This window comes from Mixophyes fleayi, chromosome 2 (assembly GCF_038048845.1).
Source record: "Mixophyes fleayi isolate aMixFle1 chromosome 2, aMixFle1.hap1, whole genome shotgun sequence".
NCBI lineage: Eukaryota > Metazoa > Chordata > Amphibia > Anura > Limnodynastidae > Mixophyes > Mixophyes fleayi.
Window position 1 is genome coordinate 362,059,258 of NC_134403.1, and position 25,042 is coordinate 362,084,299.

The 25,042-nt window shown below is 42.1% G+C and overlaps 1 protein-coding gene across 3 annotated transcripts in view; it reads right to left on the bottom strand.

Annotated features, from left to right (window-relative positions):
* DSCAM (DS cell adhesion molecule) overlaps window positions 1-25,042 on the bottom strand; it is a 397,849-nt gene that overhangs the window by 40,842 nt on the left and 331,965 nt on the right. For all 3 annotated transcript variants that reach the window (XM_075197270.1, XM_075197269.1, XM_075197271.1), the window contains exons 26-28: window positions 22,744-23,034; window positions 11,790-11,966; window positions 629-659 (exon numbers count right to left, since the gene is read on the bottom strand). In XM_075197270.1, coding sequence (XP_075053371.1) covers window positions 629-659; window positions 11,790-11,966; window positions 22,744-23,034 — 499 coding nt within the window. The remainder of the gene's footprint in view (window positions 1-628; window positions 660-11,789; window positions 11,967-22,743; window positions 23,035-25,042) is intronic.

Here is a 25,042-nt window from a genome sequence, read left to right on the forward strand (position 1 = left end):
AATCCCGATGGTGAAATGTGGGTTTTTCTGGGTTATTATGTAAGACACTCTGCATATTTATCATAACGCTTGTCCATCAATATATGTGGACAACGGCAGAGACTGCAGGAGATTGGCAGAGGGAATGTATGTATAGATTTTTTCTATTTGCATTTTTAGTTACACTGAGAGCAAAACTATACATACATGTATGACAATAAATGCATAAATAGGATCAGAACACACGGAATCATACAATTGCACAGGGTTGACAACTGAATAAAACAGAGCCCTTACTACTAATGATTAGAAGATCACCAGTACCTCAGAGTGTGAGCCATGCCTCCCACGTAATATTGCTTACATTACAAAGGAGTATATATAATGGATTCAAGTAATTGACAATAGTTACAAAAATGAGGTCAGAACGACATGATGCTTGAGCTAGCCGCATCGCCTTTACTCGCTGGAGGGGAAGTAGAATCAGTCTAACAAGCCATTTAGAATGTCACAGTGTCTAACTGCAGGGAAATGTGCACTTGTTGCAACTTGTTCTAGCGAAGGAAACTGGGGCAAATAATAAAACGTAATAAAACAAAACACATCCAAAGAGTGTCAGCTGGAAAATATAAAACTGAGATCTTCTTACCTCATGAGCATCTCAGCCAAACTTTTAGCATCTGGAAAAGAAAACCCAATAAACTTTAAGCACACCAAAAACAAAAGACTCCAAAAACATTTAAATCTCTTACATATTGTTTGCTTAAACCACTGTTTTTGGTTGTGCATTTTATCGCAGTGAATACCAAAAAAGGTTATTGTACTGCAGATTTTCTCTTATTATAGCAGAAGTTCTTGACGCATATTTAACAGATATCCAAACAGACAACACAAAACTAAACATGTTACATTTACTGTGTTATAGATGTATCACTTCTTCTATATTCACCTTTTAACATGTCTGCATATTACAAGCAATCATGAGTATTAATGAGTGGTACTACCAGCATGCTGTCTGAGAGATATCATTATACCCCAGGCTACTGCCTCTGAATGACCACATGATGACATAATGGATAAGGAATACTAGCAGAGGTACAAGTGATAGAAAAATGGGCACAGTTTCACATTGGATCAGCGCCTGATTAATGGTTCAGACTGTCCTAGGCTAATACGCTCATAACGCCCCTTGGCCTTCACCACCAGGCTAATACACGATAGGCAAAAACAAACTCGTTTGTAATTTAGAAACTCGGCTTCCTTCACCCCCACCAATGTTTTTATTCTTATTCAACAACAAATCAATGAAAAATTTCTTTGGCTTAAATCTATTACTGTGTCTAAACTTACTATGGATCACATTATTAATTGCTGATAAATACTGTATTTGTTTTCAAATGCTTAATTTTCTTTTCTGCCTTCAGTAATATAGAAACATAAATTAATAGTAGGAAATCATACAATAAATGTATGGTCAACTCGCCGTTTAAGGTGGAGGGAGGGCTGTTATTCCGGCTGTCGCCATCCTTGTCCCTCCTACTCCCTTATCCTCAAGAGCCTGCCCGAGGATAACTCATTGTCCACCGCATTAACATAGGAATATGCCAAGATTGAAGTATTGCTACATTTCTTTTTACTTTGTAGAACAATTATCTTATATTTTAAAATGCATTTCAGGTTATGTCTCTCCCTAACCCCAACATTTGCACTCCCTGCAAATGTTGTGCATCCAAATACCTTGCACCTAAGCTGCAGACCAGTCAGCCTATTGGATAATCAGGACCCTGATGTCTTTAGAATGATATAGACATCAAGGGGAGCACTGGGGTCATGACTTTGATTCCTGACCATGGCCTTATCTGTATGTAGTTTGTATGTTCTCCCTGTATTAGCGTGGGTTTCCCCCAGGTACTTGGGTTTCCTCCCACACTTCAAAAAGATACTAGTAGGTTAATTGGCACCTATTAAATTTACCTTAAATTGATCCTCCTGTATACATTATACAGGCGGCGGGTCTGTCTATTGCCACCTCAAAAGCGTCAATCTCACTCTGGCCATTGTAAGTGACGATATTACCACTCACCGCGTTTTCTCCATTCGAAAATTATAGCAGCCGTCTACCAGTTGGACATACTGTCTATCTGAAATATGGTAAGTCTCAATTTCCTCAATGTCGCTCTTATATTAATCGGTCTTTTTAAGTTGCTCTAACTACAGTCAGCATTAATGTGTTCGGAAAAGTGACTTCCACCTCTGACAACAACTGTCTTTTTCTTTTGTATACATATATGGGCATTTATATTTCCACACAGCCAGTACTCACATTGCGTCACCACACCTCCTCCTCACACTGCATCACCACATACCTCCTCCTCACACTGCGTCACCACACACCTCCTCCTCACACTGCATCACCACACCTCCTCCTCACACTGCGTCACCACACACCTCCTCCTCACATTGCGTCACCACACCTCCTCCTCACACTGCGTCACCACACACCCCCTCCTCACATTGCGTCACCACACACCCCCTCCTCACATTGCGTCACCACACCTCCTCCTCACACTGCGTCACCACACACCTCCTCCTCACACTGCGTCACCACACCTCCTCCTCACATTGCCTCACCACACACCCCCTCCTCACATTGCGTCACCACACCTCCTCCTCACACTGCGTCACCACACACCTCCTCCTCACACTGCGTCACCACACCTCCTCCTCACACTGCGTCACCACACACCCTGTCACCACACCCCCTCCTCACATTGCATCACCACACACCCCCTCCTCACATTGCGTCACCGCACACCTCCTCCTCACATTGCATCACCACACCTCCTCCTCACATTGCGTCACCACACACCCCCTCCTCACATTGCGTCACCACACCCCCTCCTCACATTGCGTCACCACACCTCCTCCTCACACTGCGTCACCACACACCCCCTCCTCACATTGCGTCACCACACCTCCTCCTCACATTGCGTCCCCACACACCCCCTCCTCACATTGCGTCACCACACACCCCGTCACCACACACCCCCTCCTCACATTGCGTCACCGCACACCTCCTCCTCACATTGCGTCACCACACCCCCTCCTCACATTGCGTCACCACACACCCCCTCCTCACATTGCGTCACCACACACCTCCTCCTCACATTGCATCACCACACCTCCTCCTCACATTGCGTCACCACACACCCCCTCCTCACATTGCGTCACCACACCCCCTCCTCACATTGCGTCACCACACACCTCCTCCTCACATTGCATCACCACACCTCCTCCTCACACTGCGTCACCACACACCCCCTCCTCACATTGCGTCACCACACACCCCCTCCTCACACTGCGTCACCACACCTCCTCCTCACATTGCGTCCCCACACACCCCCTCCTCACATTGCGTCACCACACCTCCTCCTCACACTGCGTCACCACACACCCCGTCACCACACCCCCTCCTCACATTGCGTCACCACCCACCCCCTCCTCACATTGCATCACCACACACCTCCTCCTCACATTGCATCACCACACACCTCCTCCTCACATTGCGTCACCACACCTCCTCCTCACACTGCGTCACCACACACCCCTCCTCACATTGCGTCACCACACCTCCTCCTCACATTGCGTCACCACACCTCCTCCTCACACTGCGTCACCACACACCCCCTCCTCACATTGCGTCACCACACCCCCTCCTCACATTGCGTCACCACACACCTCCTCCTCAGATTGCATCACCACACACCTCCTCCTCACATTGCATCACCACACACCTCCTCCTCACATTGCATCACCACACACCCCCTCCTCACATTGCGTCACCACACCCCCTCCTCACATTGCGTCACCACACACCTCCTCCTCACATTGCATCACCACACACCCCCTCCTCACATTGCATCACCACACACCTCCTCCTCACATTGCATCACCACACACCTCCTCCTCACATTGCGTCACCACACCTCCTCCTCACACTGCGTCACCACACACCTCCTCCTCACATTGCGTCCCCACACACCCCCTCCTCACATTGCATCACCACTACTCCTCCTCACACTGCGTCACCACACACCCCGTCACCACACCCCCTCCTCACATTGCGTCACCACCCACCCCCTCCTCACATTGCATCACCACACACCACCTCCTCACATTGCATCACCACACACCCCCTCCTCACATTGCGTCAGCACACCCCCTCCTCACATTGCGGCACCACACCCCCTCCTCCCATTGCGTCACCACACACCCTCCTCACATTGCGTCACCACACCACCTCCTCACACTGTGTCACCACACCCCCTTCTCCCATTGCGTCACCACACCCCCTCCTCCCATTGCGTCACCACACACCCTCCTCACATTGCGTCACCACACACACCCTCCTCACATTGCGTCACCACACCCCCTCCTCACATTGCGTCACCACACCCCCTCCTCCCATTGTGTCACCGCACACCTCCTCCTCACATTGCATCACCACACCTCCTCCTCACATTGCATCACCACACACCTCCTCCTCACATTGCATCACCACACACCTCCTCCTCACATTGCGTCACCACACACCCCCTCCTCACATTGCATCACCACACCCCCTCCTCACATTGCGTCACCACACCTCCTCCTCACACTGCGTCACCACACACCCCCTCCTCACATTGCGTCACCACACCTCCTCCTCACATTGCGTCCCCACACACCCCCTCCTCACATTGCGTCACCACACCTCCTCCTCACACTGCGTCACCACACACCCCGTCACCACACCCCCTCCTCACATTGCGTCACCACCCACCCCCTCCTCACATTGCATCACCACACACCCCCTCCTCACATTGCATCACCACACACCTCCTCCTCACATTGCATCACCACACCCCCTCCTCACATTGCGTCACCACACCTCCTCCTCACACTGCGTCACCACACACCCCCTCCTCACATTGCGTCACCACACCTCCTCCTCACATTGCGTCCCCACACACCCCCTCCTCACATTGCGTCACCACACCTCCTCCTCACACTGCGTCACCACACACCCCGTCACCACACCCCCTCCTAACATTGCGTCACCACCCACCCCCTCCTCACATTGCATCACCACACACCCCCTCCTCACATTGCATCACCACACACCCCCTCCTCACATTGCGGCACCACACCCCTTCCTCACACTGTGTCACCACACCCCCTTCTCCCATTGCATCACCACACCCCCTCCTCCCATTGCGTCACCACACACTCTCCTCACATTGCGTCACCACACCCCCTCCTCACATTGCGTCCCCACAACCCCTCCTCCCATTGTGTCACCACACACCTCCTCCTCACATTGTGTCACCACACACCTCCTCCTCACATTGCGTCACCACACCTCCTCCTCACACTGCGTCACCACACACCCCCTCCTCACATTGCGTCACCACACCTCCTCCTCACATTGCGTCCCCACACACCCCCTCCTCACATTGTGTCACCACACCTCCTCCTCACACTGCGTCACCACACACCCCGTCACCACACCCCCTCCTCAAATTGCATCACCACACCCCCTCCTCAAATTGCGTCACCACACCCCCTCCTCCCGTTGCGTCACCACACACACCCTGTCATCACATTGCGTCACCACACACCCCCTCCTCACATTGCGTCACCACACACACCCTCCTCACATTGCGTCACCACACACCCCCTCCTCACAATGCGTCACCACACACCCCCTCCTCACACTGTGTCACCACACACCCCGTCACCACACCCCCTCCTCACATTGCGTCACCACACACCCCCTCCTCACATTGCATCACCACACACCCCCTCCTCACATTGCATCACCACACACCCCCTCCTCACATTGCGTCAGCACACCCCCTCCTCACATTGCGTCACCACACCCCTTCCTCACACTGTGTCACCACACCCCCTCCTCCCATTGCCTCACCACACCCCCTCCTCCCATTGTGTCACCACACACCTCCTCCTCACGTTGCGTCACCACACCTCCTCCTCACACTGCGTCACCACACACCCCGTCACCACACCCCCTCCTCCCATTGCCTCACCACACCCCCTCCTCCCATTGTGTCACCACACACCTCCTCCTCACATTGCGTCACCACACACACCCCCTCTTCACATTGCGTCACCACACCCCCTCCTCCCATTGTGTCACCACACACCCCCTCCTCACATTGCATCACCACACACCCCCTCCTCACATTGCATCACCACACACCCCCTCCTCACATTGCGTCAGCACACCCCCTCCTCACATTGCGTCACCACACCCCTTCCTCACACTGTGTCACCACACCCCCTCCTCCCATTGCCTCACCACACCCCCTCCTCCCATTGTGTCACCACACACCTCCTCCTCACATTGCGTCACCACACACACCCCCTCTTCACATTGCGTCACCACACCCCCTCCTCCCATTGCGTCACCACACCCCCTCCTCAAATTGCGTCACCACACCCCCTCCTCCCATTGCGTCACCACACACACCCCGTCATCACATTGCGTCACCACACACCCCCTCCTCACATTGCGTCACCACACACCCCCTCCTCACATTGCGTCACCACAAACCTTCCTCACATTGCGTCCCCACACCCCCTCCTCACATTGCGTCACCACACCCCCTCCTCCCATTGCGTCACCACACCCCCTCATCCCATTGCGTCACCACACCCCCTCCTCACACTGTGTCACCACACCCCCTCCTCACATTGCGTTACCACAACCCCTCCTCACATTGCGTCACCACACCCCCTCTTCACATTACATCACCATACCCCCTCCTCACATGAGATCCCCAAGGGGAGGTTATGAAAGTCGGCAAGCATTACTTTATGGTGCTCCCATAGCCGCAAAACGGATTCAGAATGTAATCTTGTAGGCAATGCCGATCACCAAACTGATAGGGTATGTGCTGTGAGTAACTGAAAATAAACCTTTAAAGTAAACCTGAAAGTATACATTTCACCTTGTCACTGGTTCCTAATACATTGATAATCTGCATTCTCATGAATATTAGATGGGTCCATAAAATAACTGCCACAAATGTGCAGGCGGATCCACTAAAACAGTTCCTGGACATGTGTCCTCCAGCAAAATAAAAGAATACAGAGAATTTCTATTTACCAAATGGAGGAAAAACCCTCCCCGCCGTAAACGCTCCATGTGTCAAGGGTTTAACGCAGACAATAGCACTGTTATTGTCAGGGTAGCCCACCTACTGGTGATAAGATTAGCCTCTTTAATAAGGACTGCGGTGTACAACTCAGGTTGCCGATAAGAAAAGAAATGTAAAAAAAAATAAAAATGCATTATTATTTGAATAAATAATTTTGTCACTATGCAACAGTTTTAAAGTAATCATTTTTAAAAATATTTATATCTATTTTTTTTTTTACAGTTTTTGAACAGTTTTTGTTTTATTTTTTCTCTCTATTTTTATATTTTAAAGAAATACAGGCTCCTCGTTCTACTGAATGGGGGTGAAGGTGCGGGGAGGGGACAGTAGTTAGGAGGTGGACTAGTAGGCTTTGATGAAAAAATAAGTTTTTAAGGAGCATTCTGATATTGCGTGTGTTCTGATCAGAATACTCACATAAAGTATGTGTGAAACATTCCTCTATATGAAACATGTTCATAGATTGAATGTGCTCGGTATGCAACTTGTAAGTGAAATAACCCAGGGGTAAACACACTTAGAAAAGTTACGGTGGAGGTAATGGTAAACTTGGCATCAGTACGGGCAAGACAAGTTACGCCAGGGATATCATATTACTTACTCTCATCAGACAGTAAATGGATTGTTTACAGACATAATGCAAGCTATTGTTAGTTTAATTTAATTCTACAGAAATATTCAGTGGTTTTGCCTTGCAGAACAAAAACTCCTTTCTAGTACATTAGATATTGCAGTCATTTTATCTTATACTACAGGTGAGAAACTGTCCGTCTCTCTTTAAAGACCTTGTAATCCTCACCATTATCTTAGTTTATTTACAAGGCGCCACCGAATCTGCACCGACGCCCAATCAGCAAAATATAAACAGAACAAAAAACAGATAAGTAAGGGGCCATAAATGCTATAATGTTATAGCCGTAAATGCTATAATATTTTCATCCGTTATTTATACTGTGGGCTTCACTACTGTCCAAAAACTTCAGGATTGACATATTAAACTGACCCTTCATCATCATCAACATTTATTTATATAGCGCCAGCAAATTCCGTTGCGCTTTACAATTGGGAACAAACATTAATAAGACAATACTGGGTAATACATACAGACAGAGAGGTAAGCCCCTTGTCCTCTTGCAGAACTCTGCTAGGTCAGGGGTAGGCAACCTGCGGCTCTCCAGGTGTTGTGAAACTACAAATCCCAGCATGCCTTGCCACCTATCTACTGGTTATCTACTGGCAAAGCATGCTGGGACTTGTAGCTTCACAACACCTGGAGAGCCGCAGGATGCCTACCCCTGCTCTAGGTAAGAGATGTTCTCCTTCTACAGTCCTACTGTTCAGGGACTACATCTTCATCTAAACATACCAAACCCTGACTTTGGCCATGCAGTGATGCTGGATTGATGGACCCTTAATCTATACTGCAATATTCTGAACATTACAGGTGTATATTAGAGGTGTAGACATATAACAGCAATTTAAAATAAGTTGCCCAAACTTTGCAGTGTACAGATTCCAACATATAGGTGAAATAGGCCCAGAAAAGGCTTTTTGGTAGCCCTTGATGAGTGTAAGAACATCTGAAATCCCTGGATATGAAGAACACAAATGTGCATGGCTTTGTTTCCCCAGACAGCTCTGTGCATGGGCTGCAGGTCAGTATGGGTAGTTCTCTACCCACCTTCTGTGGGGTATCCAACCTCTACCTGCTCGTTCATCCCGCCTGCCCTAGGCAGTTAATACAGACTCCTGCTATCTTATTACTATTATGTTTACTGTATAAAGCACCGACATGTCACACAGCACTCTATATTGAGGGTGTCATGATACAAATAAATGACATAAAATGACATGAAAGAGATGGGCAGAGCAATTGGTTACACTTGGAAAATAAATATCTCTTTTTAAATATAGACATTAGTGTTACAGGTTTCTGCAGTCAGTGCTTGCATTAGGGTCAGTGTTTGTGAGAAGATTCAGATATGGAGTTGGGGTAGGATTTTGGATGGATCTATAATAACTCCAGGGTTGGCAGAAGCCACATTCACATAATGGACATCAGAAAACTTTCTAAATCCATATATGACCCAATAGAAAACCCTCAGTCTAGTCCAGTGTTGGCTAACCTGTGAATCTCCAGGTGTTGTGAAACTACAAGTCCCAGCATGGTTTGCCAATATATAGCAGCTTATTGCTGGAAGGGTATGCTGGGACTTGTAGTTTCACAACACCTGGAGTGTCACAGGTTAGCCAACACTGGGCTAGCCAGTCTGTCCTTAGGGGTCTATTTATCAAGAAATTTTCCTGTGTTAAACACCCGAAAACAATAGTTTTCAGGTGTTTACCGTGAAATTGCTATGTATTATTGAAGCATCGCAGCAGATATCTCAGATATCTGCTGCTTTGCATTTGCTATCGTTTTTCTGAGCACTCCCCATAACAGTGTATGGGAAGTGCTCAGAACCGCTATGTATGAAAGTCTAATTAGAGAAACTTTTCTCTTTTTTTACATGTTAATGTACGCCATCTGAAGCTGGCGCCCTCTGAAGCTGGCGTACATTAACATATCTGAAAACTTTCGCGCTGTCCAGCTCTGCTCTGAAGAGCATGTGATCCCTCCCTGTCAATCATCCTGCAGTTTGCTGTCCAGGATGCTAGTGCGCATGCACCAACTTTTCAGTCGGTACATGCGCACTAACAAAAAAGGAAAAAAAAAAAGAGAAGATCACTGCAGCCTTTAAACTTGAGAAAAGACTGCGATGATCAGGTGAGTCACTTCTCAGGGACAGCAGTCTATCGGCACTACTGTCCGTGAGAAGTTTTTTAATACATAGCCGTTACTTTTCAATCCTTATCAAGGAGATAAGGATTGAAAAGTATCAAGTGAAAAAAACGAAGGGTCATAAATAGACCCCATAATGAGCCAACGTATTAACATTTTATTTATTTTTTTAAAAATCATCTGATAAAATTAGAGAAAGTATTTTCAATACTACAGGTTGAATATTTTAATTTATTTAACCCAAAAAGTGCCTCCAGTCGGTTACTTTCCCGGCTGTGAAGTTGGCTCATGAACTGTTTTTCAAATACAAGTCAAGGTTACAAAGACTGGAAATAATTCTACTTAAAAGAGTAACTAGGTACAAAATACCCCTTAGCTCTTAGAAAGAGAAAAAGATTAAAGTGATGTTGCATAAGAGGAGCTGTCGGTTTATTTTACAGGAGTGTAAATAATATATGTAGGAGCAGGGCTCAGTAAAGACACCTTAAAACTTTTTCCTGCCAGCAGTGCCCTTTGTAAGGTATACAGTGACACTCTTACCTCTATACAGTAGGCTGCATAATTTAATTCCCTCACACTTAGCACAATGCAATGCAATGTTCAGTAATCTAAGTAACACCGGCCTAGTGAGTCTGCAGCCCAGAAAACGCACACATCCTGTATTATGGACATTCTCAGCAAAACACAGAAGGATCGATAATATTCTGCCTGCATGATGGAAATAAACCGTCTTTAGGAGAATCACCCCATGTAACCTGTGAGGAGCGGTATCCCCTACTAACAAGCAGTGCAGTATCCAGTATTTAGATACAAAGTAACCACTGCTTTCTGACATTATCTCTTTATTGCTTCTACTACAATTTTAGTAACTGGGGAGTTCTCTTTAGATATTCATCTTACTTAGTTCGGTTACCCATGATCTTACTATGATTAATAAGGTGTTTAGCTGCACAAGTTTATGGGATCAGAAAATCAGCTGAATTTAATCCATAAAGTGTCTAATTTTAACAAAACATTACTAATATAACATCTATTACTTTTCTGGAAATGCAATTTTTAAATCAGGTTTACAGGATAATAGATTATAACACAACCCGGCTTTAACATTCCCAATGGTGCTGATAATAAAGTCTCTATTATTCATTTTTACTTTGATGTTATCAATACACATTTAAGAACAACATATAAATAACGGTTTGGACAAAGCACTTATTTATCTTTACTATGTAGTATTACTTATTTATTTTTACCTAGGACTAATGGTGTTATTGCATTGATTATATGTAGCAGATCATTTCTACTTTTACTAAACACGTGTGTTTGTTTACATGTGATGTCTGTTTGTTTTTTAATTGTCAGATTGGGTCACGTCATGGCGGTAAGTAGCAGTATGTCAATACGGTTACAGAGTAACACTTTGAGCTGATGCAGGGACATAACGGAGTTTGAGAGTGACGTTTTTATATATGTATATATAATAGTCAGCTACGTTTAGTTTCTAGTCATTATGAAGTACACAATCCTACTATCCACACTTGTATAAATATAATGCTATGGTCACGTCATGTTTCAATGCTTCTCATCACTAGCAATAATTTAGGCTATGGGTTTTTACAGGACTACAATCATTAGCTATTGATAAGGATCATTTCCAATATGATCTCCCTGTTAGTGCTGTTGAATCAGGTGCAGAAAACCTGGGCTGACGTTTATAGTCCAATGTTGGACTATAAAATGCTGGGTATAAAAAGGAGGACTTCTTATCTAGTTAGAGCAGCTTAAATATGGACAGTAAATGTTGTTACCTCTCAGCCTTTTCAGTCTCTGCTCTCTCCTCCTGCGTCTGACAATCAACAGCAATGCAAAGAGAAGCAGGACGCCAATCAAGATACAGGAAATTGTCACCAGCATTTTAATCCCCTTGTTGGTTGACAGTCCCTCTTCGCTTGTCACAATGGACTTTATGAGTGGGGGGATAGTACCTGCAAAGAGTCAAAGACTATTATTAGAAAATGATAAAAGACATGTGTGCATACAGCTTTAATGACTAATTCATCCTTTTTAAAATTCTTTGTAATAATTATTCACCCACTCCAAATAAATGGATTTTGGGGGAGCCTTGCCTGGAAGCCCATTCCTCTCTATTTTTGGGCTCTGTGATAAAACTGGGCCTGCAAAAGTGAAGACCCGATTTGCAAGTAGGCAATAGCAGAGAGCGGTGACTCCCCAGCTGCGCAAGGTGTGTGACGCACTATGAAAATATGGCAGGAGGTGGGGCTGTCACTCACATAAGTGCCAGAGAACAAAATTGTGGTTATGGAGAAATTATTTACAAATACTGTTAATGGTGGAATTTAGCCTTGAAAGAATGTCCACACAACATATATTTGCAGTATTTAAAATACTTGTTAACACTTTTTTGTACCACATTATATAGATTTTCTAGTATATACAAATTATACTGATAATGTCTTAAAGTGCAAATAAAGTATTTTTGTTGCATAACTAATCTTGCTGAAAATAGAGCATTTGATTTTAAGCCTTTAGATACAGACACATATGTTTGGTCTTTTGGTTTCTGACATATGATTGTCGCATGAAGTGTGTGATCCCTTGCATGCGACTGGTGTAATGCAGTACACTGCAGTTGTTTCAGACAATTGTTCCACAGTATGACTAAAAGTAACACAAGTAGCAAGCGTCATTAAATACAAGTTACTTACAGGTCATTGCAATGTCAATAATGAAAACAACCATACAAGACTGTAACTAAGAATCACTTTCATAATTAATCCTTAAAACCTCTTAGTTCAGTCACATCTTTAGCTAACCTTTGCAGATCCTGAAAACCACAAAAGACATCACGCTGACCCAGGTTGCTCGGGTTCTTGAGTCATGGTAACAAAGCAGGGGGAAACAGGTAGGCAATAAGTTGGAATAACTTCTTCAAATACCCACTTTTGCAAACTTGAGTGACTAACTCAAGCAGGCTCGACTATTCACCTTTTATACAGCCAATGCTGCAATCATCTATCGGACACCACTGACTTCCAAATGTACTCCATCCTCTCTCACCTTGCCTGCACCTTTTTCCTTGACATTTGTCCACCAGTAATCCACCTCAACTCGTTCCTGTCCCCCAGCATCTTCCCATCGTCCTTTAGACACATTCATGTCTCCCATCAAAACTCCTTCTCTTGCCTCTCTCTCCTTCACCCCCCCCCATCAATGTTTATGTTCCTGGTTTTCGAAACTCAGCTCCACTTGGCTTTTTAAAAGGGTCACAGCAATGTTTGTCACTCATTTATTGTCATTAAAGCCAGAAATGTATAGCAGAATGGAGGGATGATTGAGCGATACTTAGAGTGAACAGGTGGAGGGGGAGGGGCTAGTCACGTCTGCGCCTGTCTCCATCTTTGTCTGTTGCTCCTACAGGCTTATCCTCAGGCACCCGCCGAAGGATAACTTATTGTCTGAGATATAGTGGAAGGAACAGGGTCCAGCAACAGCACAGAGTAGTAGTGTTATAAAGCTCCCATCTGATGTGATAACATTGTGGTTTCAAATGAACCGGTCATGTAGTTTTTGAAAAAACTATTCTTGAAAGCAGAGTCTGAGTAAAAGTCTTATTGCCCTGTAGTTATGAGATCAGATATATTACTAGTCATAATAGCTGCACAGATTCCTCTGATCTGACTACTACAGTGTGAGGAATTACCAGTAAGAATTAGTTATGCTATATATACAGTGGCTGAATCCTGCAAATATATATATATATATATATATATATATATATATATATGTATATATATATATATATATATATATATACCCATTGGGATTCAATTTACAGAAACCAAACTTGTCAAGCGTTTTAAGAATTTCCTTTTGAATGTGAAGTTTAAGCATTAACACAAAATGTGATAAATTAATAAATGATAACATGCCTGCTATGTGCAACAGGCTGGTAAACCAAACTGTAATTCACTGGAGACATCTCATGAGTAGTGATAATTCATTTTCACACAGCTATAATTAGTGGGACATTCCCATCACAAATAGCCTAACAAATAAATTATTTTATCATTTACTAGTTTTGAAACGGAACTAATATAACAAACAAAGTTTGCCAATCTTAGTAACCTCTGATATAAAACTGGACCTGTCATACAGTTTGGAAAAACCTTAAGAAGAATAAAACCTTATTGCAATGTAGTTATTAATATACATATTATTATTGAAAGAATCAGATATAAAATTGGTCCCAGCCTCCCCTTCTTGAACTTTCTGGTGTAGTGCCTTAGGGATGTTTTACATTAGATGTTGGTGTGGGCTGCAAGATCCTGATTCCAAGTTTCTCAGAAGCATAAGAGTATGTTTCTGCCTCTACATTGGATGTTCAGTCTATCTCATTAAAGCTGCACTACCACCTAGTAAACCATAAGGTACCCTCCACCTAACCTAAGCTCCTCTGTTCCACTTCCAGCCATGGGGGAAGACTGGATGGGGGGATAGAAGAGAAGGTGGTTTGTGACTGGGTCACCTGATTACACCCCTCCTTTCACTCCTGCAATTTTATAGTTGCAAACAACATAGAACTGTAAAAATGACAGAGCCCTGTAAAAGCCAGGTCTTCATTCGTAATTTAACATACTTGCCAACTCTCCCGGAATGTCCGGGAGACTCCCGAAATTCGGGTCGGTCTCACGGACCCCTGGGAGAGCATGCAAGTCTCCCGCATTCCGCAACTGCCTAGTGTTAATGACACGATTCACGAGTAAATCGCGTCATTTTGACCCTGCAACAAAATGACATTTCCGTCACGGGGGCGGGACCAAAATGATGCATTTGGACGCGCCCCGCCCCCTTCCACCCTCCTCTCCCGGACTACACTTGCCGAAAGTAGGCAAGTATGAATTTATATCAATATACAACACACTGCAGTAGATAAAGAGAGCTGGATGAATGGAGCATACAAATGCTAAAAAAGCTGCGCTAATCCACATGATTCTGCAGCAAATACAACCACAGATTATATTCTTTGCAGTGTATTGAGATTATTGTAACAAACTCATCAGGCAGGTTTTGCTGATTAAGGAGGTGTCCTAAACGACCTGATGTTTGCCGTCCAATGAGGACAGAGAGATCAGAGCTGTTGTGCCATTTAGCTGCATTTGTATGGGAAATTGCATTAACCAATGAGCAGTATTTTAGGGGAAAGGAAAGTGTTGCAGGCAGGACATTATATGACCTATTAGTAACTTATAAATGAATTCCTGTTGAAGCAGGTCTGCTCTGATCTTAATAAAGTGACGGCACTGTTCACTCTGCCCTACAATATTTGTCAGGGTTAGTTCTACTCTAACTTCAGGAATAATTACAAAATACTGATCTCTTTCTGCTTGCAGCAGATTTATGACTTGCTTGGTGTCCCGATACTGTGTCAGCCCACCAGGGAAAGCCATAGTTCAGTAGCTGGCGCCATCTGTGCCTCGTCCATGCCAGTATACAAAGGAGGAGCAGAGAAATGCTGGCAGGATAACAAAGGCCACAGACAAACATAGCCCACACTTAATTAGTTCATTGGATAAAAGCTGCCCTACAGCCATCTCTAATAAGGCCAAGCACAAAATATGTAAATGCCTTCAGCACAGGGAGATGCGTTTCAATATTGTGTTCCACACGGAGGAGTCCCAGACTGACGAGGCTGGAGAAGGCATAATGGATATGGGGCTACAGCTGGCTAACCATTTCATTTTATACTATATGCTGCTGTGCGCACATCCTCTTAGGACAGTTCATTTACATATTATAATATTGTATATTATCAATAATGAAGCATTACAGAAGTGTAAAGTTACAGTTGTATCAATAGACCAGGCAGCTGAAGGTGGTACATCCCGTGGGGAATTCATACTTCTCCTGTGACTGGTTACAGATCATGTAGGGTGATAAAATGCAAATTTGTACATTAAAGTGTTCCCAGTGGCTATTCATAGTTTGCTAAACTGAACCAATAACCATGAGATTGCAGCCTATCAAGAATGACTGAGACATTAGCCGACAGGTCTACTTTAAGTAAGAGTGGAGAAGCACAAAACCATAGTCTACTGATAAAGTGCCATAAATATTCACTTAGATATAAAGCAACATACATAAAGAGTATATACAAGATAATGGTCATCTCAATAATAAAGGAATAGGTCTATGGAACATGTACTACCTCTAGAATGCTTCATGAGATAACTTTTCTGCACTTATTTTTAATGATTAGATGGTTGTAGACCCCTAATCATATTTCTCTCCTCTAACAGAATGTCCGGGAGACTCAGGCATTTCGGGGACCTGCCACCTTACCCCCCTCTGGGATTTCCTGGAGTGGAGGTTTGAATAGCTGGCACGTATGCTCCTGATACTGTAGCTTAAACTAGGGATTCTCCAACTATGCTCTGACTGACACTGGGGTACCTCTAGCTTGTAAAGCTCACAGTTTACCCCGGACACTTGCATCAGAGGTACCTGGGCTCAGGGTCACTCAGTCTAGAGACTCTTACATCATGATTTTCACCGGCTTTCTTCTGCTCTTGGTGTCACTAAGTTTTAGGATTGCTAGAAGCCATAAGGTATGATAGTTATAAGGCCTGGAAATATATATATCTTTTTTTTATATCTTTTGTATTAACATTTTAAGTATTTTTAAGCAGGGATCCTGTCTCAGGTCTCCCCTACTGTTACCATTGACAAGTTCAGTGTGGCCTAGATCTAACAGCAGCTGACATTTCAGCCAGTACTAAGGTGCTCAGACGCTCTGCGATACTGAATGATAATTTGGGTGTAGTGTCACGTTGCTTAGCATGAGGCCTCTATATTAATGTGGCAGTATAAAACGGCAGGCTTGGTCTGTGTGTGTCATCTTAGGTGCGTCCTTCTACCATGTTCGATGAAAGGAAATTATGAGAAACTTGACTTTTTTTTCCCTGATATATCTCAAAATCATTCACTAAAAAGTCCATACTGTATATTTTGTATTTATAAGATAAAATATAAAGTCCATAAAATTTCCAACTTTACAGTGGGCCTTTGTAACTGGATTTATTGCTTGGCTCTTAAAACTCCAGTCACACACAGGATGAATATATTTATTTAGGTTTGACAATGAGGTGAGTTGTACACATATATCCTGTTGCCATGTGTATAATAGTTGGCTGTCCATTTTTGTGCTGTGAAAGGTCAATGCTATCAATGGCTACATGTTGGTTTAACCAGAACATTCTAATGCTTTTATTAATACAGTGTGATATATTTATGTAAATGTTCTTAGGCTCCAACTGGAACAGTTTTGTGTAGCCCTGTAAATGTTCTAAGGCTCCGTATAGGTACATGTTAGTCCAACCCTGTATATGTTATAAGGCTCTGTATAGGTACATGTTGGTCCATCCCTATATATATATGTTATAAACCTCCATATAGGTACATGTTGGTCCATCCCTGTATATGTTATAAGGCTCCATAAAGGTACATGTTGGTCCAACCCTGTATATATTATAAGGCTCCATATAGGTACATGTTTGTCCATCCCCGTATATTATATAAACCTCCATATAGGTACATGTTGGTCTATTCCTGTATATGTTATAAGGCTCCATACAGGTACATGTTGGTCTATTCCTGTATATGTTATAAGTATAGGTACATGTTTGTCCATCCCTGTATATGTTATAAGGCTCCATATAGGTACATGTTGGTCCAACCCTGTATATGTTATAAGGCTCCGTATAGGTACATGTTAGTCCAACCCTGTATATGTTATAAGGCTCCGTATAGGTACATGTTAGTCCAACCCTGTATATGTTATAAGGCTCCGTATAGGTACATGTTGGTCCAACCCTGTATATGTTATAAGGCTCCGTATAGGTACATGTTGGTCCAACCCTATATATATATATGTTATAAGGCTCCGTATAGGTACATGTTAGTCCAACCCTGTATATGTTATAAGGCTCCGTATAGGTACATGTTGGTTCATCCCTATATATATATATATGTTATAAGGCTCCGTATAGGTACATGTTAGTCCAACCCTGTATATGTTATAAGGCTCCGTATAGGTACATGTTGGTCCAACCCTATATATATATGTTATAAGGCTCCGTATAGGTACATGTTAGTCCAACCCTGTATATGTTATGAGGCTCCGTATAGGTACATGTTAGTCCAACCCTGTATATGTTATAAGGTTCCGTATAGGTACATGTTGGTCCAACCCTGTATATGTTATGAGGCTCCGTATAGGTACATGTTGGTCCAACCCTGTATATGTTATAAGGCTCCGTATAGGTACATGTTAGTCCAACCCTGTATATGTTATAAGGCTCCGTATAGGTACATGTTGGTCTATTCCTGTATAAGTTATAAGGCTCCATATAGGTACATGTTTGTCCATCCCTGTATATGTTATAAACCTCCATATAGGTACATGTTGGTCTATTCCTGTATATGTTATAAGGCTCCATACAGGTACATGTTGGTCTATTCCTGTATATGTTATAAGTATAGGTACATGTTTGTCCATCCCTGTATATGTTATAAGGCTCCATATAGGTACATGTTGGTCCATCCCTATATATATATATATATATATATATGTATATATATATATATATATATATATATATATATATATGTTATAAGGCTCCGTATAGGTACATGTTAGTCCAACCCTGTATATGTTATAAGGCTCCGTATAGGTACATGTTGGTTCATCCCTATATATATATGTTATAAGGCTCCGTATAGGTACATGTTAGTCCAACCCTGTATATGTTATAAGGCTCCGTATAGGTACATGTTGGTCCAACCCTATATATATATGTTATAAGGCTCCGTATAGGTACATGTTAGTCCAACCCTGTATATGTTATGAGGCTCCGTATAGGTACATGTTAGTCCAACCCTGTATATGTTATAAGGCTCCGTATAGGTACATGTTGGTCCAACCCTGTATATGTTATGAGGCTCCGTATAGGTACATGTTGGTCCAACCCTGTATATGTTATAAGGCTCCGTATAGGTACATGTTGGTCCATCCCTATATATATATGTTATAAGGCTCCGTATAGGTACATGTTAGTCCAACCCTGTATATGTTATAAGGCTCCGTATAGGTACATGTTTGTCCATCCCTGTATATGTTATAAACCTCCATATAGGTACATGTTGGTCTATTCCTGTATATGTTATAAGGCTCCATACAGGTACATGTTGGTCTATTCCTGTATATGTTATAAGGTTCCGTATAAGTACATGTTGGTCCATCCCTGTATATGTTCTAAGGCTCCGTATAGGTACATGTTGGTCTATCCCTGTATATGTTCTAAGGCCCCGTATAAGTACATGTTGGGCCATCCCTGTATATGTTCTAAGGCTCCGTATAGGTACATGTTTGTCCATCCCTGTATATGTTATAAGGCTCCGTATAGGTACAGGTTGGTCTATTCCTGTAATTGTTATAAGGCTCAGTATAGGTACATGTTGGTCCAACCCTGTATATATATATATATATATATATATATATATATGTTATAAGGCTCCGTATAGGTACATGTTGGTCCATCCCTATATATATATATATATATATATATATATGTTATAAGGCTCCGTATAGGTACATGTTGGTCCAACCCCTGTATATGTTATGAGGTTCCGTATAGGTACAGGTTGATCTATTCCTGTATATATTATAAGGCTCCGTTTAGGTACATGTTTGTCCATCCCTGTATATGTTATAAGGCTCCGTATAGGTACAGGTTGGTCTATTCCTGTATATGTTATAAGGCTCCGTATAGGTACATGTTGGTCCAACCCCTGTATATGTTATGAGGTTCCGTATAGGTACAGGTTGATCTATTCCTGTATATATTATAAGGCTCCGTTTAGGTACATGTTTGTCCATCCCTGTATATGTTATAAGGCTCCGTATAGGTACAGGTTGGTCTATTCCTGTATATGTTATAAGGCTCCGTATAGGTACATGTTGGTCCAACCCCTGTATATGTTATGAGGTTCCGTATAGGTACAGGTTGATCTATTCCTGTATATATTATAAGGCTCCGTTTAGGTACATGTTTGTCCATCCCTGTATATGTTATAAGGCTCCGTATAGGTACAGGTTGGTCTATTCCTGTATATGTTATAAGGCTCCGTATAGGTACATGTTGGTCTATCCCTGTATATGTTATAAGGCTCCGTATAAGTACATGTTGGTCCATCCCTGTATATGTTCTAAGGCTCCGTATAGGTACATGTTTGTCCATCCCTGTATATGTTATAAGGCTCCGTATAGGTATAGGTTGGTCTATTCCTGTATATGTTATAAGGCTCCGTATAGGTACATGTTGGTCCAACCCTGTATATATATATATATATATATATATATATATATATATATATATGTTATAAGGCTCCGTATAGGTACATGTTGGTCCATCCCTATATATATATATATATATATATATATGTTATAAGGCTCCGTATAGGTACATGTTGGTCCAACCCTGTATATGTTATGAGGTTCCGTATAGGTACAGGTTGATCTATTCCTGTATATATTATAAGGCTCCGTTTAGGTACATGTTTGTCTATCCCTGTATATGTTATAAGGCTCCGTTTAGGTACATGTTTGTCCATCCCTGTATATGTTATAAGGCTCCGTATAGGTACAGGTTAGTCTATTCCTGTATATGTTATAAGCCTCCGTATATGTACAGGTTGGTCTTATCCTGTAAATATTCGAAGGCTCCGATTGGTACAGGTTCATCTATCCCTGCAGGTGTTTAAATGCTCAGACTGTGTGGATGCTCGAACAGTCCTTTTCCCAATCCATTGTAACTTTCTGGCTGCAGGTTGGCTCTAGCTCAGCCTTTTTCAATGTCACTTTCACCTGGTCGTCTCTGAAAAAATCACTACAATAGGTTCCCATTGGGCATACCAACCCTATAAAAACTAAACTAGACAAGATGAATCTCTGTCTGTAGGACAATTCACAATAGCCAATAGCTACGTGTTACTGAATGAACGTTCAATGGTTCAAAACAAGAAAAAAAGTTTAAACGTTTTAAGGGTATAACGTGTAGTTTATAGCATACATTTATGTTATTTTCTTTTTCTATATCATTTTTTGTTGAAAATCATTTTTATTCCTAACAACATTTGTTCTGAATCATTTTCCGCAAAAACCGCTAAGTACCGGAATGCGAGGAAATTCTATATTTCCCCAAATTTTTACTCCCCCTCGTCCATACTATTTGCGATATGAACCAATTAACACAAATACACTTAAAGCAGTATTTCTTCTATGTGCCATTACTGGGTGCCGCATTACACTGTGGTCTGGTAACAACAAAGACGATTTTTTATTTTGTGATTTCCCAGCACACAGTAGTCTTTGTACAGTATCAGAGGCATTGATCTCCATTAGCTCAGTCCTAGCATCTAACAAAGTAATCACCATCATAAATCTTACTCTTCAGCGTGACTTTGGGAAAATTTCAAGCCGACCAGAAGATAAAGCCAAATAGAATTTAAGCAAAGTACATTTTACTGTTTATTTGCAATTGGAGAAGTTTCCACACTGATTCCAGTGCCACCCGATGTAACATACAATTACAACTCCCACTGGAGGCTTTTAAATTATATTTATAAAATACAATTCTGTGTTATGATGGATTGGCCAGAAAAACAGCAGGAACACAGCTTGTGCATATTTTTATGTTGTTTTGCTGCAAGCTGAAATAAATATGCAGATGAGGGATCTGTCATCCGAAATAACTAAACTGCTGGTGGTTTTAAAAAGTAGATGGAAAACGAGACAGGCTAGAATGGTCAGCGCACGTGGTCAACCCTAGAATTGTCTTCATGTAAATAATTGCTGTCACTCGTCTTTGTATCCATGATCCCACTGGATGGTTGTCTGGACGTCTGCAGGATCTTTTATATTTCCTTGTAGCTTATCAACAAATGGCTGGTGTCGTAGTTCCATGGGCTATTTACTGTACTCCTGCTTACTGCGTAAAAGTTAATAACCCCCCCCCCCCCCCCCCCATACTCAAAAAGTTTCCTTCTGTCTGGTTTAATTATTATTATTTTACAAGCTTCAAATAATTAATGACAAGGGGCCTGATTCATTAAGGATCTTAACTTGAGAAACTTCTTATTTCAGTCTCCCGGACAAAACCATGTTACAATGCAAGGGGTGCAAATTAGTATTCTGTTTTGCACATAAGTTTAATACTGACTGTTTTTTCATGTAGCACACAAATACTTGATAGTTTATTTGTACACTGAAATTTAAAGTTGATATTTGTGTGTTACATGAAAAAACAGTCAGTATTTAACTTATGTGCAAAACAGAATACTAATTTGCACCCCTTGCATTGTAACATGGTTTTGTCCAGGAGACTGAAATAAGAAGTTTCTCAAGTTAAGATCCTTAATGAATCAGGCCCTAGGCTATTTTCTATACTTTAATCATGTACAAAGTAACCCAGACTTCCCTTGGGGCAGATTATCATGGCCCTTAGCTCTGGCCCTATCAGCCAATCCATGGGCCCATCTGAACTGGATTATAGGCCTATTGGTCTGTGCAGTAACATCCCCCCTGGGGAGGGAGGTTGGATGAAGAAATGGATCCTCTCGGCGGCCATGATTTAACCATCTGTTTTCTGACGAAATACACAGTTCTGAGAACCACACACTACTTACTGCCGTCGTAGTTTAGTGTTGCAAAATTGGCCTGTTTCTCGGCACACCCAGCGCTGTTGCACACTCTCATCTGCAGCTCGTACCAGACAGCCTCCTGCAGATCATACAGTATGTACGACTTGGACAGAGATGTCCTCTGCGCCAGGGTCCACACTGTGGTGCCAAACGGCCGGTACTCCAGGTTAAACGACGTGATAGGGCACCCGCCATCATTCCAACCAATCAGATTGAGCCTCACGCGAGTGCTATTAATACTGGCAAACAGATCTTGCTCCTTTGAAAACTGTGGCTCTAGTGGGAGATATAAAATGTTACAAAGAACGTCACTATTGAAAACGTAAGCAGTGTCAACAGCTGAAAAGGGAGCAGTAAATTATTTATAATGAATCGAAAGGCTTATCACATAAAGCAACCACTGTCTATCTGGTGATTATTTTGTCTTTTACATTTCATTTAAAACAAATGTTTTTATATGTGAAAAGTAACTAAAGCAGAGTATCCGAGGCTTCACAGGGCTGCAGTTTTATGTTACACAACAAGTCCCACAACCTATGTATGTGGGAGCTGTTGTTACCAAGAGTTATAGATTATAATACAATGTAATATATATATAAATGTATATTACTTATTATGTTAAATAATAAAGTAACAAATATTAGAAAAAACAACGTCAATCTAAAGCAGTGAGAGGCTTCATCTAGATGCATATCATTCAATAGGAAAGGAAGATTATCCTATCACACAACAGTGAATCAATCATTAGAACTCAACACGCAGTTTTTGACAGGGAAACTATGTTTCCCAATTAATGCTGTGCCTCTTCCTGAAAAGCCATTGTGTTCTGCCTTATTGTGATCGATTATTTAGTCCACGGGATCACAAGCAACAGACAAGACTACAAATGCTAAAATATTTAGAGATTAAAACGATTGTCGTTAAAAATGTATATGAAAATCTCTCAGAAATAAAAACAACAACATAGACAAGAATGTGTGGTTAGGGAAGGGGAGGTTACTGGTGTTTACAATCCCTCTCTGAAACAGAAATACTGTTTGTGCTGAAGGGTTGTTACATTCACATTTCTGACACTGAGGAAGTTAATTGCTTTGGTCCATGGATGAAAATGTAATTTATAGGGTTTTTGCATTCTGGGCAATATATAAATATGTTTATTTGCTACATATTGTATCTCTAGAATTTGTTCTCTTTGTATTTTATGTATATATAGTTTAATCTACCTTCTGTGAAGATGTACCTGCCTCTGAGCAGACAAACTTACATGAGATGTCAATATTTTGAAAATATGTTTAATCATCCAATCAGCACAAGAATACAAATGTTAATTTAGATACTCTAATAAGACAATCAGGTAATGTTCCTGTGGGTAGAGGTAACATTATGATTAAGAGCTACTGCATCACTTAAAAGTTTCTCATAAATAAGTCTGTTTATTAAAAGTAATTATCTTTTCTTACTGGCTTAATAATCATGGTTAATAGCCCGTGTGGTGTTAACAGGCAGGTGACTTATATTTATAGCATCAGCCGATGTTCATATAGAAATCGCTCTCACGCTCCATTACTTAATAGTTGCCTAGGACTGTAATACGCTGCTGCAGTCATTATATTATATCTTACTGTTGCAAGTATTGTTTTTAAGTTACATTCTTTATAAGTACACGATACTTCTTCAGAAGAGTTACTTTCCCTAAAGTAATGGATACATTCAATGAATCCATTACCTATAAACAAAAGGTGAAATGGAGAATTCAGCATTGTGTACATTTTATTTGTGAAATTTATCAGAGAAAGAGAATTTCCGATTTTACTGCTCAGTACTTCAAATAATTTTAAAGGTCACTTCTGCAGGAGATACAGGTGTTGGGGATATGCCTATTCTTTTTTTTTTTTAATAGAATTCCAAATATAGATGAATTTAGATAACCTAACAAGCTTTAATTAACCAAACCAAAATATCTGTAAAATTGATGTTCAAGAGTTCATTCTCTCTATGTGAAAGAGAACAGAGCAAAGAAACGGACTTTTCCTAATCCATCTACTGTACATAACACTATACACTCTCCCAGGAAGGGTAAACTGGATTTATTGATACTGAAGGTAAGCAAATACTGCCTGACAGAGGAAAATGTATGCAGGCTTATACTGAAAGGGCATAAATATTTATAAGCACGGAAATGTGATTTATATAGAAAATGAGATACAGCTTTGAACTATGCCACTGCACACACAGACAGAAGTGTAGCCTCCTGGATTCACAATGTTGATGACCCAGAATAACA